Source organism: Hyla sarda, chromosome 4 (genome assembly GCF_029499605.1).
Source record: "Hyla sarda isolate aHylSar1 chromosome 4, aHylSar1.hap1, whole genome shotgun sequence".
Lineage (NCBI taxonomy): Eukaryota > Metazoa > Chordata > Amphibia > Anura > Hylidae > Hyla > Hyla sarda.
In genome coordinates, this window is record NC_079192.1 from 64,357,038 (window position 1) to 64,373,571 (window position 16,534).

Genomic DNA, 16,534 nt, shown 5'->3' on the forward strand with positions numbered 1-16,534 from the left:
CTGCATCTGGTGTAGATTTTTTGTTTAGGATTCTGCATCATTCATTCTTTCTAGGTTGTGTATGTCTATATTGTATCACACTGTCCTATGCCTCTTACCAGAACCATCAGGTGTGGAGCGCACGTAAGTGGGTAACATTTTTACACTGGCCTCCTCATTCGTTTCCAGGTGAAGGCCTCTTTCCATTTCTGCCTGCATTCTGCTCATAAGGACCTGCAAGTCTTCTTCATGAAGCTTAAATTCAGACAGTATCTGCTCCACCTAACAAGAGTAAAGGACAATGTCAAAAACTGGATCAGAAAGGTCTATACGTTTAAGCATCTTTTGCAAAAGCGCCAGTTCAATATGAAGGCTATATTTTGACTAGTAAGAGCAGATAAATGGGAACCTGTATTTGGGGCAACAACATTTAGGTGACGAGAGTAAAAGGGGAGGGAAGTTTATATTCCTTTTCACTTTGTTTTTGTCACTTGGTAACTAGGGTCCAGTAGTAAGTAGAGATGAGCGAACTTACAGTAAATTCGATTCGTCACGAACTTCTCGGCTCGGCAGTTGATGACTTATCCTGCGTAGATTAGTTCAGCCTTCAGGTGCTCCGGAGGGCTGGAAAAGGTGGATACAGTCCTAGGAAAGAGTCTCCTAGGACTGTATCCACCTTTTCCAGCCCACGGGAGCACCTGAAAGCTGAACTCATTTATGCAGGATAAGTCATCAACTACCGAGCCGAGAAGTTTGTGACAAATCGAATTTACTGTAAGTTCGCTCATCTCTAGTAGTAAGGTATAAGCATGACCACAGAAAGGCAAAATTAACCCAAAACATGCGTTGAAGCTTCTGGGACAAAATGTAAAATGCATAATAAATCCTTTGGGCCTCTAGACAAAAATGGTGACATCTCAAACACAAACACCAGGTACTGTCCAAGGGCCGATTCACTGAGGAAACAACTTTGCACTTCTTCTGGCAGCGCCTGTTTGCCCGGGCCCTGCTAAATGCCCTGGAATACGAACTTAGAAACTATATAGGGGGAGATTTATCAAAACTTATGTATAGGAAGAGTGATGCAGTTGCCCATGGCAACCAATCAGATCACTTCTTTCATTTTTAAAGAGACCTGTGAAAAATATAAGAAGCAATCTGATTGGTTGCCATGGGCAGTTACACCACTCTTCCTCTACACAGGTTTTAATAAATTTCCCCCTATGTTCCCAGGAGTAGCCTAACACATTTTTGATGCTTTAACGACTATATGGGAGATTTATCAAAAGCTGTGCAATAAAAAGTTGCCCAGTTGCCATAGCAACCAATTAGATTGCTTAATTCATTTTGCAGTGACCTTGTTAAAAATGAAAGAAGCAATCTGATTGGTTGCTATGGGAAACTTTCCCTCTGGACAGGTTTTGATAAATCTCCTCCTATTATAAACTTGGATAGGATGTCCATCCAGGACTGTCCGCAACCTGCTGAGGAACTATTCCATCAGGGACAGTGTGGACATCGAGGAGGAAGAGGATTAACATCCCTCCCTCCCTTGTGTTCTTGTCTTTCAATAAAGCTTTGGGCCTGTGATCTCCACTCCCTACCTCCTCTTTTCCCAACCCCCTTCCCCTATCGCAGTCCCCTGTACTTTGTTGTTTGATGTTGTACACACTGTTGTTTTTTTAAAGCATTTTTTTAATGTATGCAGAAATGTTAGTTTAGCATGTAGTATGATGTATAGCAGTGGTCTTCAACCTGCGGACCTCCAGATGTTTCAAAACTACAACTCCCAGCATGCCCGGACAGCCAACGGCTGTCCGGGCATGCTGGGAGTTGTAGTTTTGCAACATCTGGAGGTCTGCAGGTTGGAGACCACTGATGTATATCATAGAGAACCTGTGCTGTATATTGTGCTGTAATGCTATGCATGGTAAATGTATTATTTTCTGTATATGTGATTGACAATTGATTGGAAATTAAGTTATTTTCAATCGTAAACTGAACTTGTATGTGTAGATAGTATGTATGTGTATGTATAGACCCATTAGAGGGACATTTATATTAAATCTCTCTCTCTCTCTCTCTCTCTCTCTCTCTGTCTCTCTTCTCTCTCTCCTCTCTCTCCCCCCCCCCTCTCCCTCTTCCCCTCTCTCTCCTCTCTCTCTCCCCCCCCCTCTCCCTCTTCCCTCTCTCTCTCCCCCCTCTATCTCTCTCCCCCCTCTATCTCTCTCCCCCCCTCTATCTCTCTCCCCCCTCTATCTCTCTCCCCCCTCTATCTCTCTCCCCCCTCTCTCTCTCTCCTTCTCCCCCTCTCTCTCTCTCCTTCTCCCCCTCTCTCTCTCTCCTTCTCCCCCCCTCTCTCTCTCTCCCCCTCCCCCTCTCTCTCTCTCCCCCTCCCCCTCTCTCTCTCCCCCTCTCTCTCTCTTCTCTCTCTCCCTCCTCTCTCTCTCTCTCTCCTTCTCCCCCCTCTCTCTCTCTCCCCCCTCCCCCTCTCTCTCTCCTCCCCTCTCTCTCTCCTCCCCCTCTCTCTCTCCTCCCCCTCTCTCTCTCTTCCCTCTCTCTCTCCCCCCCCCCTCTCTCTCTCTCTCTCCCCTCTCTCACCCCCCTCTCTCTCTCCTTCTCCCCCTCTCTCTCCCTCTCTCTTCTCCCCCTCTCTCTCCCCCTCTCTCTTCTCTCTCTCCCTCCTCTCTCTCCCCCCTCTCTTTCTACTCTCTGCTGACAGATTCCCTTTAATTTCTTTTCAGGTCTCAGGCACACAACATTTGCACTGAGCATGTACAAGAGAACAAAAAGTCCCTAGGTTCCATTTATGAACCTCCAGTACCCTGAATGCTGTTGTATGGTGTCTCCATGAGGCACTTTACTCTCCCGAAAGAAGCAGAGTTTTTAGGGCAAAAACTCTCTAAAATTGTGTGCGGAGAGCTAAATCACATTCATATTGAATCAGTGAAAAAAAACAGGCTATGGCGTCATGTTATGGTTCTAAGGGATCTGTAATAGGTCTCTGTGCACGAGAACAACCACCATGAAGAGCACACAGACATTTCATATCCAACATGGCTGTGTAAACAAGGATTTCTTCACTGAATTGCTTTTCCTATCTGATCCACCTCTTCTGAATATATGATGAAATGTGGTGGCAAAAGCCTCTTATGTCATCCAAGTGAAATAGCATGTCAGTAATGTACAGCTGGCATAGACTGGGCAATCTAGTAGTGGTTCATTGTTTCTTGCATTTTAAGTCAAATGTTTACAGATTTGTTTCTGTTGCCTATTTGACCAAGAGCACACAAGGCCATGGTCTGATTATGATTGTTGCCATGTTGCCTTATTCATATTGCCTCTTTTGGGCATTGTTGTACCCAGCTGTATTTTGTGTTTGGACCCGGGCATATATATATATATATACATACCGTATATACTCGAGTATAAGCTGACCCGAATACAAGCCGAGGCCCCTAATTTTACCCCAAAAGCCCAGGAAAAGTTATTGACTCGACTATAAGCCTAGGGTGGGAAATACAGCATCCCCCCCCGTCATCATCACCGCCTGTCAATCCCTTCATCAGTGGTCTTCAACCTGCGGACCTCCAGATGTTGCAAAACTACAACTACCAGCATGCCCGGACAGCCATCCATGCTGGACGGGCCATCCATGCTGCAGGGACCGTCCGTTGGGTATGGTTAGCCGTTGCGGGCTGTCCATTTTCACCGGGGGGGGGCCTCTTCTCCGCGCTTCAGGCCCGGAGTAGTGACGTTGCCTTGACGACAACGCACATGGACGTTGCGCATAAACGTCCCTGTGCGCCGTCATCAAGGCAACGTCACTACTCTGGGGCCGGGCCCGAAGCGCGGAGAAGAGGCCCCCCGGTGAAAATGGACAGCCCGCAACGACTAACCATACCCAACGGACGGTCCCTGCAGCATAGATGGCCCAGAGCTCACCCTAACTTCCCGCTGAGGGGAGGTGAGTACAAAAGGGGGGGGGGGGGGGCTGGATGATGACGAAGGCCGCAATGGTCTTCAACCTGCAGACCTCCAGAGGTTTCAAAACTACAACACCCATGCTGGGAGTTGTAGTTTTTCAACATCTGGAGGTCCGCAGGTTGAAGACCACTGATGAAGGGATTCACAGGCGGAGAGTTCACTCGAGTATAAGCCGAGGGGGGGCGTTTTCAGCACGAAAAATCGTGCTGTAAAACTTAGCTTATACTCGAGTATATACGGTATCTTACCATAGCCCAAGGTTTCTAGTTTGGGACTAGTATTGGTGACCTCACTTTATGTATGAAATCACTAATCAATAAAGCAATGCAACAATTGACAATTTTACCCAAGAGCCAAGTGCTAATCCCTATTAGTGTCTATGGAGGGTAGATATCCCTGGGTAGAATTGGCAACATCACCCAATAACCCAATGTTTAGCCACATTGTTGTCTATGGACAGTAGAGTAGCACTTGAAGATTTGACAATGTCAGAGCCCAGTGTTGAGCCCCATTGTTATCTATGGAGAGTAGAATTGACAACCCAATAGCCTGACACTGTTGTCTATGGAAGGTAGAATAGCCAGATTAGAATTTACGACATCACCTAATAGTCCAGTGTTAAGCCCCATTGTTGCCTATGGAGAATAGAATTTATAACATTAAAAACTCATCCAATAGCCCAATACTGAGCCCCATTGTTGTCTATGAAGAGTAGAATATTTAGGTTAGAATGGTCAACTTCACCTAAGTACCCAGTGTTGAGCCCCAAAGTTGTCTACAGATGATAGAATTATATTTCAATTGTGTGCAGTACTATTGCCCAAGCTTAGTCTGTTTCCTAAGTATGTTCTCTTATTGTGTAAGTGGTTGTTGGCAATGAATAGAGAGAAAAGTGTACAGTGAAACTTCTTATACACTATACCTAGTCATATGAGACAGTGCAAAGCAATATTGTTAAACCTCTTTGACCAGTCACTCACTTCAGCTGACCATGGGCAAATAGACATAAGGTTATATGACCAATAATAACCACCATTAAGTCTAAGATGCAAACATCGCTTATGTGACCCACCATTTACCAATTGTCCCCTCACCCGTTTTTACCTGAAGACTTACATCTGAATCTGAATGCACAATCTGATCCATGTTTCCTTGCAGCAGATTTCAGGACATGGAAAGGTGCAGAAGGGTACAGCTAGGTGTGTGCCTGTCAAATTCCTGGATGTCTCTGTTCCTGATTATGTCTGGTGACATAGACGAGCATGTTGGTATTTTGGTCTTACATAGTCATTTGCTATTCCAGTATATATTCTCCAAGGATTATCCATTTAACCTCCATATTGTGCACTAACCAATCTACTACGTGCTGCTAGCCTACTGCTACTATATCCTAAGAGCTATGGCCAACTTACAGTTCAGCTTGGTTTTCTATGTATGATGTAACTTAAAGGGCAAAAGAGGAGGAGAATAGTGGGAAAGAAAGGGGTGGTCACGTTTGGAGAAGTGTATAGTAAGAGAAATGACAGGCGGATCAGCAGAGGATTGGCCAATAAAGGAAACTTATCAAAGAGGCTTGCACCCTTCATGTATGTCCTTCATTAGAAGACGTGGTGTGAGGCAGTGCAGGAGTTAATCAGTAACTCTCTCAGTTAATAGAAGATTTGTCCTTCTCTTGCAGAACTCATTGAGCACACAATCCAGCCCACATACATACACATTTATGTAACTCGTCCCTCCCTAATACACTCACATGTGAACTTGTCCATAAGGACAATATTGACCCTTAAACTTTGCAAGTCTCACTGTAGCAGTGCTAGTGTGGTGTCCCAGCACCAAAGGCTGTCCTTTGGCTTCAGATTGCTTCGGGCAGACCTGCGGGACCGGTGTTGGGACCACTGAAAGACTTATTGTTATATTAATTATGTTTCAGCACTTTGCCAAGAGTAAATATATTTTTATAATTATTTTGTTGTTATTCTTATGTATGTTATTTTTGTGTTACTATGCCTTTAAGCAGAGGAGCATTGTACCCCATGTGACCCTGCCTGCCAATGGGAACCTCTAAATTCTGGTCCATATGGTGTAGTGGGGGGAGGAGTTGGCCAAGTCTAAGAACAGACTAGCCTGAGCATCAGTGTGGTAAAGGTGTAGGGTGTGTTGTGTGCTCTCAGGGAAGGCCCAGATCAAATCACTTTATCCGAGCATTCTGCAAGGATCACCAGTATGGTGGAAGTTCATGCCCTGGTGGAGGAAGCTACAAGACCTTGACCGAACCCTATCTACCAGGATCAATCTTCAAGTCTCTCAAGTCAGTATCAATTTATTGGGTTAAAGCAACACAAGTCCCAGCAAGGCAACAGGGCTCCCAAGGGGTTATGCTGCATCCTCTCACTCTGCCCGATACTGTCTGTGTAATACCATCTGTACCCTGCTCAGTAAAGACAGTTATCCGTAACCTGATGTCGGTGTGTTCATTTACTCACCGTGTCTGGCCCAGGAGAAGCTTTCTCCAACCTTGGACCGTGTATAGGCTAACGGTGCCCTGGCATCACGAATTGATAAGGTATTTCCTTACACCCCCGTGGCTACCACACTAGGCTACATAATGCTACTGTAGGCACTGGGCAATGGACTCAATGTAACAGATACATTGCTGATAACCCATTCGGATGCCACATCTATGGCTTTGCTCACATTTCTTTTAAGACATGTCTGTGTCTGGAAGGTTTCCCAATGAATACATCAGGGTGCAACACATCCCACTGTATAAGCATACTTGCGTAAGGTCAGCGTAACGTAACTTTAGTACTTATGTGCCCAAAAAAGAGAAAGAGGGGGCCCAACAGCAAAGATCAAACTGCCCCCTTCATTCTGGTGCTGGATTTTACCATCCTGGAAAGACGGTCCTGGTGTCCCTCTAGAGAGGGAAGTGCTGCACACATTCTCACCACCTCTTCGCAAATAGAATAGGACAATCAGATGGGTCTTCTGTATTCAAGGGCCTCAACTTTTCGAAGGCCTCTATGGGTCATACACCCCTGCTTAGACTATATTGTACAGAAGTGTATTCTTTTAGTATGTCTAGGAAAAGCTTCACTCCTTGTCTAAGTCACCTGAGTTTACAGTTTACATAACTACATGTATAGAAATGGGTAAAGGAAGTTCTACTTGCTAAACAATACACTCCTTATCAGGCTACACAGACTACTTTAAAGGGGAACTCCGATACTTAACTACGTTGTGCCCTATCCATAAGATAGGGGATACGTGTCTGATTGCAGGCAGTCCAATCACTAGGACTATAAAAGTAAGACCACATGTCTGACTACAAGGTGTGGAGCAGTGTGGTTTTGCCAAGAAATCTGATGTATACACTGAATGGGTGCACTAGTCCCAACTGGCCAGTCTGGCTAGCTGCTACCCACACTAGGACCATTCTTGGGAATGGACCTGGTACCCTCTAACAGCAGAAGTCCAGCTTCTACTTCTGATTTTGGCCCAAAGGCAAACTGGTTGGATAGCAAAGCAGGACAGCAGGTTTGTGGGTCCAAGACATACATTTTTCATAAAGGACATTTTTTCTTAAAAAAGTTTGACTGTTTTAAGAAAGTCATTCTATCACCCAATCAGCCTTTTTTCTGTACTGTAGTAGTCAATCCACCCCATTGAATACTCTGGTTATCCTTCTGTGGTGTCCCAGTACCAGAGTGCGTCCTGTCAGGTAAACATTGCTTCAGGTGCCTGTGATATTCCCTGCTGCTCAGGTGATGGTGTGATATTCATTGTAATATTTGCTCTGTTAAGTTATATTATGTTACACTGTACCTTTATGGAATGTACTGGATGTCAGTGAGGAGCTATGATACAGAGTACCCATGTGACCCTGATTGCTCAAATTGACCTACATATAGTGTGTGTGGGGGGAGCTATTCAGTCTAAGTTTAGCTGTGAGATGTAAGTTTAGTAAGTTTAGTTGTGAGTCGATTCCAAGTGAAGCCTAAAGAAAACCTCTTAACAAATCAACCCCGCCATTCTGCAAGTGTTCCCCGCACAGGAGTTGGTGAGTTCATACCTTGGCGGTGTAAATTGGACCTTAGCAGAATCCTAGTCAGCGTGGGATATCTCCAAGTCTCAAATCTTTCATATCTAATAGTAAGTCAATTCAAGTGGGTGAAAAGCACCATAAGTCCCACCAAGGCCACAGGGCTCCCACGGGTTACCCTGCATCCCTTCTACTCCCCTCTGTACTGCGAGTATTGTACTATCTGCTCCTGCCTCAGTAAAAAGACAGTTATCCGTAACCTGGCATTGGTGTGTTTATTGCCCAGCGCCTGACCCAGGAGAAGCTGTTGTGACACTGTGGCACGGGAAGGGTGTATTTCCCTAACTAACCCTGGAGAAACCTCCACCTGTGGCCTAATTAATGAGGTAGCAGAAAGGGGAAGTGTGTTTAAATGAAGTCAGACAGAATAGTTGGTGCTCTCCCCAGAAGACAGCAAGGTGGCTGTAGGGGGGAGGCAGGGGTCCTGGTGAAGAACACACAGCCCGGGCTGTGAGTGGCCCCAACAGTGAAGTGGACAAGACAAGGAGTCTTAACACACACAGCAAGAGGTTGCAAATGCTGTGTGTGAACAGTGAGTGAAATGTTGCAGCAGGCATAAGTTTAACTGGCTGGGAAAAACCCACCAGTTGATAGTCAGGGCACCCTGGATTGTTTAGTTAGTGACTAGAAGGTCTAGGGTTTTGTTTGTTCCTGTCTTATGTTTTTATTTATCCTGCAGCCTGTCTAATAAAGCTGTCGAGGGGCCGGACTTGCATTAAGTACTGTTGTTTGCCTGCTGATTGAAGTGGAAATGTGTCCTGTGGCGGTGTCAAGGACAATCCCAGAGCTATTTCCAGGTAGAAATCCTTACAATGTCTACACCTCGGACCATGTAGGTTAACGGTGCCCTGGCATCATGATTTGACAAGTATATATTGTACCCTGTGTCACCACACTTCTTTCAACCCCCTCCAGCTCCATTATGTCTTTCTATGTACACTGATGCCAAAAACTGTACACAATATTAAGTGTGTGGTCTGACTAGCGGTTTGTACCATGGTAGAACTATGATTTTGTCATGGGCATTTTTGCCCGTTTAATGCCCCCCATAATCCTATTTGCCATGGCAGCAGCTTCCTGACACTGTTGGTTAAATCTTTCAGCATTCTGCTGCACAGACATTCTTTCCCTGAGTTGATTTATAGCAGTTTCCCCAACCTGTGGCTCTAAAGCTGTTTAAAAAGTACAATTCCCATCAGGCAACTGTGAGGGAATGATTTGAGTTGTAGATCTGCAACAGCTGGAGAGCTACAAGTTGGGGAACAATTTTCTATAATGACAGAGACTGAAATAGGAACAGGAAGTTAAAGGAAAACTGTCACATGTTTTGTCCCGCACTATCCACAGGTACCTGTGGATAGTGCGGGAGACGATGAACAATTTGAGTCCTACCTTGCCCGGATCTGCTGCGCCGTTTGCCCGTTACAGGTCTTTTTCTGTGTATTAAAATTAGCACTTAACTGGCAAAGGCGGGGTTACTGCCTTCAACTGCCAGTGTGTTGTAACCGCCGACCTGTCCGCAGCACCGCCCAGCTAATGAATATTCATACCTTACTATGTTGTCTCATATTGGCCGAGTCCCGGACGCTACTGCGCATGTGCGGGATTTCTAACTACACCCGGAAGCGGTCTTCAGCGCTGCTTCATTCGTCCGGAGCAGCACTGAAGTAAGGGTGTAGGCAGTTTGAGACACGGCCGATATGAGACAACATAGTAAGGCAATATATGAATATTCATTAGCCGGGCGGTGCTGCGGGCAGGGCGGCGGTTACAACACAGTGGCAGTTGAAGGCAGTAACCCCGCCTTTGCCAGTTAAGTGCTCATTTTAATACACAGAAAAAGACCTGTAACAGGCAAACGGCGCAGCGGATCCGGGCAAGGTAGGACTCAAATTGTTCAGCATCTCCCGCACTATCCACAGGTACCTGTGGATAGTGCAGGACAAAACATGTGACAGTTTTTCTCTAAATACAACAATGGCTGATATAACTTCCTGGCTGCTGACAGTGGAGAAAGGAGCATGGATCAGGTAAGTGCGTTGTGTTTTAATATGAGGCTGGCATATGGGTACTACAATGAATATGGCACTAGGGTAATTACTATGGATACTGAGCATTTTAATGGCATAATCATCTTCTCTCGTGACCCAATGATGAATGATCTAAGACAAGAAATTAGGAAAGGTACAAATAACGTCAGAAAACTCAGGGCATCGTCACCTGCCCCAACCCCTGGCTTATTACATTGAAAAGTCAATAAACAAAGAGATTGTACACACTTATCCTCCCCCCCCCCTTACTGCGCTAAGAGAGTGCCTCTGCCTCCCTGCACTATTGCGTACACAGATGTTTAGGAATGGGTGAGTGCTTGTGCGTATATGTTGATGTGTCCCAGGAGCAGATGGCTGTTTTGCCTGTTATCTCCTCTAATAGTCCCCTTGGTTGTAGGGCGATCCTATTAATCAGAATGTTATGGCAGCACAGAGGTGTTTACCTGACATCTTATGCACATGCCAAGATCAAAGGTCAAGCAGGACGACCGTGTACATGACTGCACTAAGACCTATATGTTACATATAAAGAAATCACAAACTGACGTGGACATTGGATGCATCCAAAGAGGCTAACATACCTCGGACCATGGACAAACATATAAGTGGCTCAAATTGCAAAACTTAAATTTAAAGAGGAACCAGGGATTGAAGAGAATCATTAAAGGGATACTCCGGTGGAAATATTTTTATTTATTTTTTTCAAATTAACTGGTGCCAGAAAGTTAAACAGATTTGTAAATTATTTCCATTTAAAAATATTAATCCTTCCAGTACTTATCAGCTGCTGTATACTACAGATATACTGCAGAGAAATGTGTTAAGTTCTTTTCTGTCTGACCACAGTGCTCTCTGCTGACACCTCTGTCCTTGTAAAGAACTTTCCAGAGCAGGAGAGGTTTGCTATGGGGATTTGCTTCTAATATACACAGTTCTTGACATGAACAGAGGTGTCAGCAGAGAGCACCGTGGACAGACTGAAAAGAACTACACAATTTTCTCTGTAGTATTCAGCAGCTGATATGTACTGGGAGGATTAAGATTTTTTCATAGAAGTGATTTACAGATCTGTTTGTGGCACCAGTTGATTTGAAAACATTTGTTTTCCACTTGTTTACACCGGAGTTCCCCTTGAAAGTGTCATGACAGGCCCCACTCCTGCAGTGAGCTGCTCAGTAGAACATTGTTGTCAATGTGTAAAAGGGAAAAAGCCAGTGGTGAATGTGAAGGTTATAAAAGGAGGGGATATTTGAAAGTATGTGGAGTGTGGCTGTGACCATATGCACAGTCAGAGAGATCTACTTCAAGTACCTTAGTAACTATAGGTCTGATTTAGCCCCTGCAAATGGGGATGGTCTGATTTAGCCCCTGCAAATGGGGATGCTTTTTCATCCGGACCCATGAAGCATTATAGCTGGGGTCCATGTGACAGTTTTGCATGCGGGCCCAGCATCTTCAAGTTACTCCACTGGGCAGGAGAGAATCATCAGGTCAGTGGACAAAGAGGGCATCGATAGTTGGAACCTCAGTGGACCTCACTTTATTTACTCAAAACATGATGTATGAAAATGGGATTTTTCAATCAAATAACACCTTAAAGGTCTGCCATGCCATAACTACAGTATAATATCTACTATATTACAAAACATGTATTGATAAATATGTATTTTCTCATTAATATACACATTGTAGAAAATATATATATATATATATAGATAGTTATTAGATAAATATATACTGGAATATATTAGAAATAAATAATTAGATAGGAGATAGATATATAGATAGATAGATAGATAGATAGATAAAAGATGATCTGCTGCAATCTACCAGGATGATGAAGATTAAACAAGGATGGACCTTTCAGCAAGACAATGATCCCAAACACACAACCAAGGAAGCCAATCACCTGACCTAAATCCCATTGAAAATCTATGGAAAGAACTGAAGATCAGAGGCCCATGGAAACTTCAAGATTTGAAAATTGTTTGTGTGGAAGAATTGGCCAAAAATCCCACTAGCGCAAGGCATGCAACTAGTTTCTCAATACCGGAGGCGTCATGAAGCTGTCATTACCAACTAGGGATTTTGTACAAAGTATTAAATAAATATCAGTAGGCATGTTCAATACTTTTGAGAAAGAGAGATAGATAGATTTATCATACATGTACCAGTTGGATTTCTAAAGTGGTGTGTGCAAGGACAATGTGCTATATCTTACAGAACCAGTGGAGGGAGCTATAGAGAGATGTTCCCTCTTGTGCAAGAAAGGAATTACCAGTCATTACTTCATTATAATTGAATAGGAGTTATATTATAACACTGTAGAATCTATAAAATATGGATGTAATATATCTCTGCTATAGAGTTGCTGTGCAGACAGAAAACTGCAAAGAATGTCTCTATGGCCGAGCAGCTTGGTTAATGGTTAAAAGAAACACTCACAGCTGGAAAACCCGCCATCCTGTGCTGCCTTATTGTAACTCATAGCAAGACCAACTATCAGGCAGTGTCATAGGGCTGTACCTAGGGCTGTACAGAGCTGACACTGTATATTGCCTATAACAGTAGCAGGAGGCGTAGCGCTCTTTGTGGATGTCTGCATGTGCAGGGGGACAATGTGCATTTACTGTAAGTGCAGCCAATTCTGCTATTTATTAGGGAACTGCAGTTTATGCCACTATTCACCATTTTTTTCCCAGACTCCAAAATATACTGACTGGTTATTCTGTTTCCTATATTGTCCATACCAGGTGTATGGATGAGATAGGTCATTAAATTGTGACAAGGGAAGATGTGAGACATGACAAGCTCTGTACTGCTCCATGAAATATGTTAGCAACATAAGACGTTATGTAACCACATTGTGAAGAATAAGAAACAATAAAGTAGTGTGTCTTACCTTCTGCATCTGGGTGACCTCCATTCTGACCTTGTTATCCAGCATGAGGACCAAGAAGTTCTATTGCACAGTTCTTGAAGTCTCTGTCCCTGGTGCTGATATCTGTGCACTGTCCCAATCTTCTGTCCTCCTAGTACTGTGGGGTTAATGGAGGTTGTTGCCAGGTGTCTGCTCAGCACCCAATGGTTCCTTCCTCCGCTACCTGTTGCCTCCTACTGCCTAAGCCACACCTCACTGTACAGCAGACAAAATAATATCTCACACATAGCATAATACCATAAAGTACATACACCAAACAGACCCATAAGCTTGGTAGGTAGGTCCCAATATGGCTACAGAGACAGTCCGAGTCCCCGCTCTTGTTCTTACAACCTACCGGCTGCATGGTAGACTCTCTATATATAGAGGCACAAGGCTCATTGAACCATGAAATGGGTTTCTTCAAATTTTAACTCGGCGTACACTTCACAGCTCCAACCTATAGATACACAGTAGAGGTGATAGGAACAACCTGACGAGATGGATAAACACAGCTTAAAGGGTAACTCCGGTGAAAAACTTTTTTTTTTCAATCAACTGGTGCCAGAAAGTTAAACAGATTTGTAAATTACTTCTATTAAACAATCTTAATCCTTCCTGTACTTATTAGCTGCTGAATACTACAGCGGAAATTCTTTTCTTTTTGAAACACAGAGCTCTCTGCTGACATCACGAGCACAGTGCTCTCTGCTGACACCTCTGTCCATTTTAGAAACTGTCCAGAACAGCATATGTTTGCTATGGGGATTTCCTTTTACTCTGGACAAAAGAATGTCCATTGTAGTATTCAGCAGCTAATAAGTACAGGAAGGAAAGATTTTTTAATAGAAGTAATTTACAAATCTGTTTAACTTTCTGGCACCAGTTGATTTAAAGAAAAAAAAAATTTTTTCACTGGTGTACCCCTTTAAGTGTATTCTGAAGATCACGTCAAAGTTTTTGGAGATTCCCTAATATAATGTTATTATTGCACTTGTTCCATATCTTTTCCACATCTTTAAGACCCTCTGCTATAACGTAAAGTAGTGAGTGCACAACTTGTATAACAGTGTTTAATGTTGTGTCCCCTCAAAAGAACACACAGACATTAATGTCAAAACCTTGGCAACAAAAGTAAGTACATCCCTAAGGGGGAATGTCCCACTTGGACCCAGTTAGCCATTTTCTCTTACCAATGTCATGTGACGTATTAGTGTTGCAAGCTCTCAGGTGTGAATGGAGAGCTCCAAAGGATAGGGGATAAGATGCCTGATCGCAGGGGTCCTGCCGCTGGGGACCCCCGTGATCTTTCACGCTGCACCCCGTTACCATCAGCTTCCGGAGCATGTTCGAGTATTGTGACGACACGGCTCCGCCCCCGTGTGATGTAACGCTCCGCCACCTCAATGCAAGCCATTTTTTAAATAAAATAATGTAATAAAAATAATCATATGTGGTACCGCCATGTGCGTAAATATCTAAACTATTAAATATAAGGTTTGCTAAACCGCACATTCGATGGCGTACACATAAGAAAATACCAAAGTCCAAAATTGTACATTTTTGGTCACTTCATATACCATAAAATATTAATACAAAGCGATCAAAAAGTCCCATGAAAACAAAAATGATACCGATAAAAACTACAGACCACAGTGCAAAAAATTTGCCCTCATATAGCCCCATACACCAAAAAAAAACAACCGTTTAAACATACTAATTTTGGTGCATGTATTTAGGATTTTTTAAAGTAGTTAAATAAAATAAAACCTACAATAATTGGGTATCCTTTTAACCGTACAGACCTATAGAATAAAGATAAGGTGTCATATTTACAGAAAAGTGCACTGCGTAGAAACGGGAGCCCCCAAAAGTTGCAAAATGGCGTGTTTTTTTTAAATTTCATCCCACAAGTAATTTTATTTCACCACAGATTAGGTTATAAAAGTGATGTCAGTACACAGAACAATTAGTGACGCAAACAACAAGCCCTTATATGGGTCTGTAGGTGCAAAATTGAACTCGTTATGATTTTTAGAAGAAAAAAATAAAGTCCTTCAGGTGAAAAAGGGGTTAAATGGGTACTCTCATTAAAGTTAATTTTTTTGTTATAAAGATTATGCAAAAATAAACATGTTTCTAATATATGTTAATTTAAAAAAAATCTTGTTTTTATTGTTTTTTTCACATTATAAAACCTGGCCACTAGGTGTCACCCTATATGGCTCAGGAAGCATTTTCACCCCCTTACGTTGAGCACGTTCAGACCACTGCTGGCTCGTTCACAGCTCACTCTCTGCCTGTATATGAAACAGGCAGAGAGCGAGCACAGCGCTCGTTTGCGTGGGGCACGCAAAATTTGAATCTCGCCGCCACCCTTCATATGCCTTTTCACACTGCAGCACTCGCACTGCAGCCTCTCATTCTGTAGACATAGAGAGGGAGACGAGAGAGGAGACGCCTCGCGCAAAATTTGAATATCCCCGCCCCCCTTCATATGCCTCTTCTCACTGCAGGAAGACGGGCGGAAGCGATCCCCGGCCAGGCTTCAGATGACGTCATGCCGGCCGGGGCCGCCCACTTCCTGCCCTCTGGAGACTGCTCAACTCTGAGCTACCGAAGCTGTTTGAAAAAAGGTATTTTTAGGGGGAAATTGAATTAAATAAATACAAGGATAGACGTAGGTAGTGTCAGGGACTGATGGGGAGGGGGATTAGGGAAATTTATGTTAGTGATAGCTACTCTTTAATGGCTGTGTTGAGTTATTTTGAGAAGACACAACATTAAACACTGCTTAGGGTGCATGCACACCACGTTTTTGAAATACAGTTGCCGTATACGGTTTCAAGTAAAAAACCGCATGGAACCGTATTGAAAATCGTATGCATTGACTTAACATTGTAAACCGTATGTCAAACGCAACATACGGTTTAGTCCGTTTTGCGTCTTATACGGTTTTGTACGGTTTTTCACCCGTACTTCAAACCGTAGTTTACCTGGTTTTTTGGTACGGGTGAAAAACTGTATTAAACCATATACGTTTTTTTTTTAACATGGGAGTCAACGGGAACCGTTCAGAACTGTGTGTGCGTACGGTTCCATCCGGTTTTCACCATACAGTTTTTGACTTTGCACAGTTATTTTTCTTGGAATTTCAATCAAACAAGTGAAACTTTATTTAAAATGGAGTGAAAAGTTAAAAACGTATATGTTTTTTTCTTAAAAAACTGATGAAACTGGACATCATTTTTCAAACCGTATACAGTTTTTAACCGTATATGGGTTAAAATTTGTACACACGTTTTGATACAGTTTAGTCCGGTTTTGAGGAATCCGTTTTTCATCAAAAACCTGATACGGGAACTGCATTGCAAAAACGTGGTGTGCATGCAGCCTTATACAGGCTGTGCACTCACTACTTTACAATGTAGCAGTGTTGTCCCGTGAAATAATAAAATATTTAGAATAATGTTAGGGTGCAATCCCTTTTGTGAG

At 43.3% G+C, this 16,534-nt stretch overlaps 1 protein-coding gene across 11 annotated transcripts in view; it reads right to left on the bottom strand.

The window, feature by feature from the left end:
• Nucleotides 1-16,534, bottom strand: part of GCK (glucokinase) — an 81,755-nt gene that overhangs the window by 21,355 nt on the left and 43,866 nt on the right. For 2 of the 11 annotated variants that reach the window (XM_056571225.1, XM_056571215.1), the window contains exons 1-2: nt 9,619-9,798; nt 99-261 (exon numbers count right to left, since the gene is read on the bottom strand). In XM_056571225.1, the coding sequence (XP_056427200.1) occupies nt 99-261; nt 9,619-9,666 (211 nt within the window). In that variant the 5' untranslated portion in view covers nt 9,667-9,798. The other 9 variants (XM_056571217.1, XM_056571216.1, XM_056571222.1 and 6 more) reach the window with 8 other exon arrangements.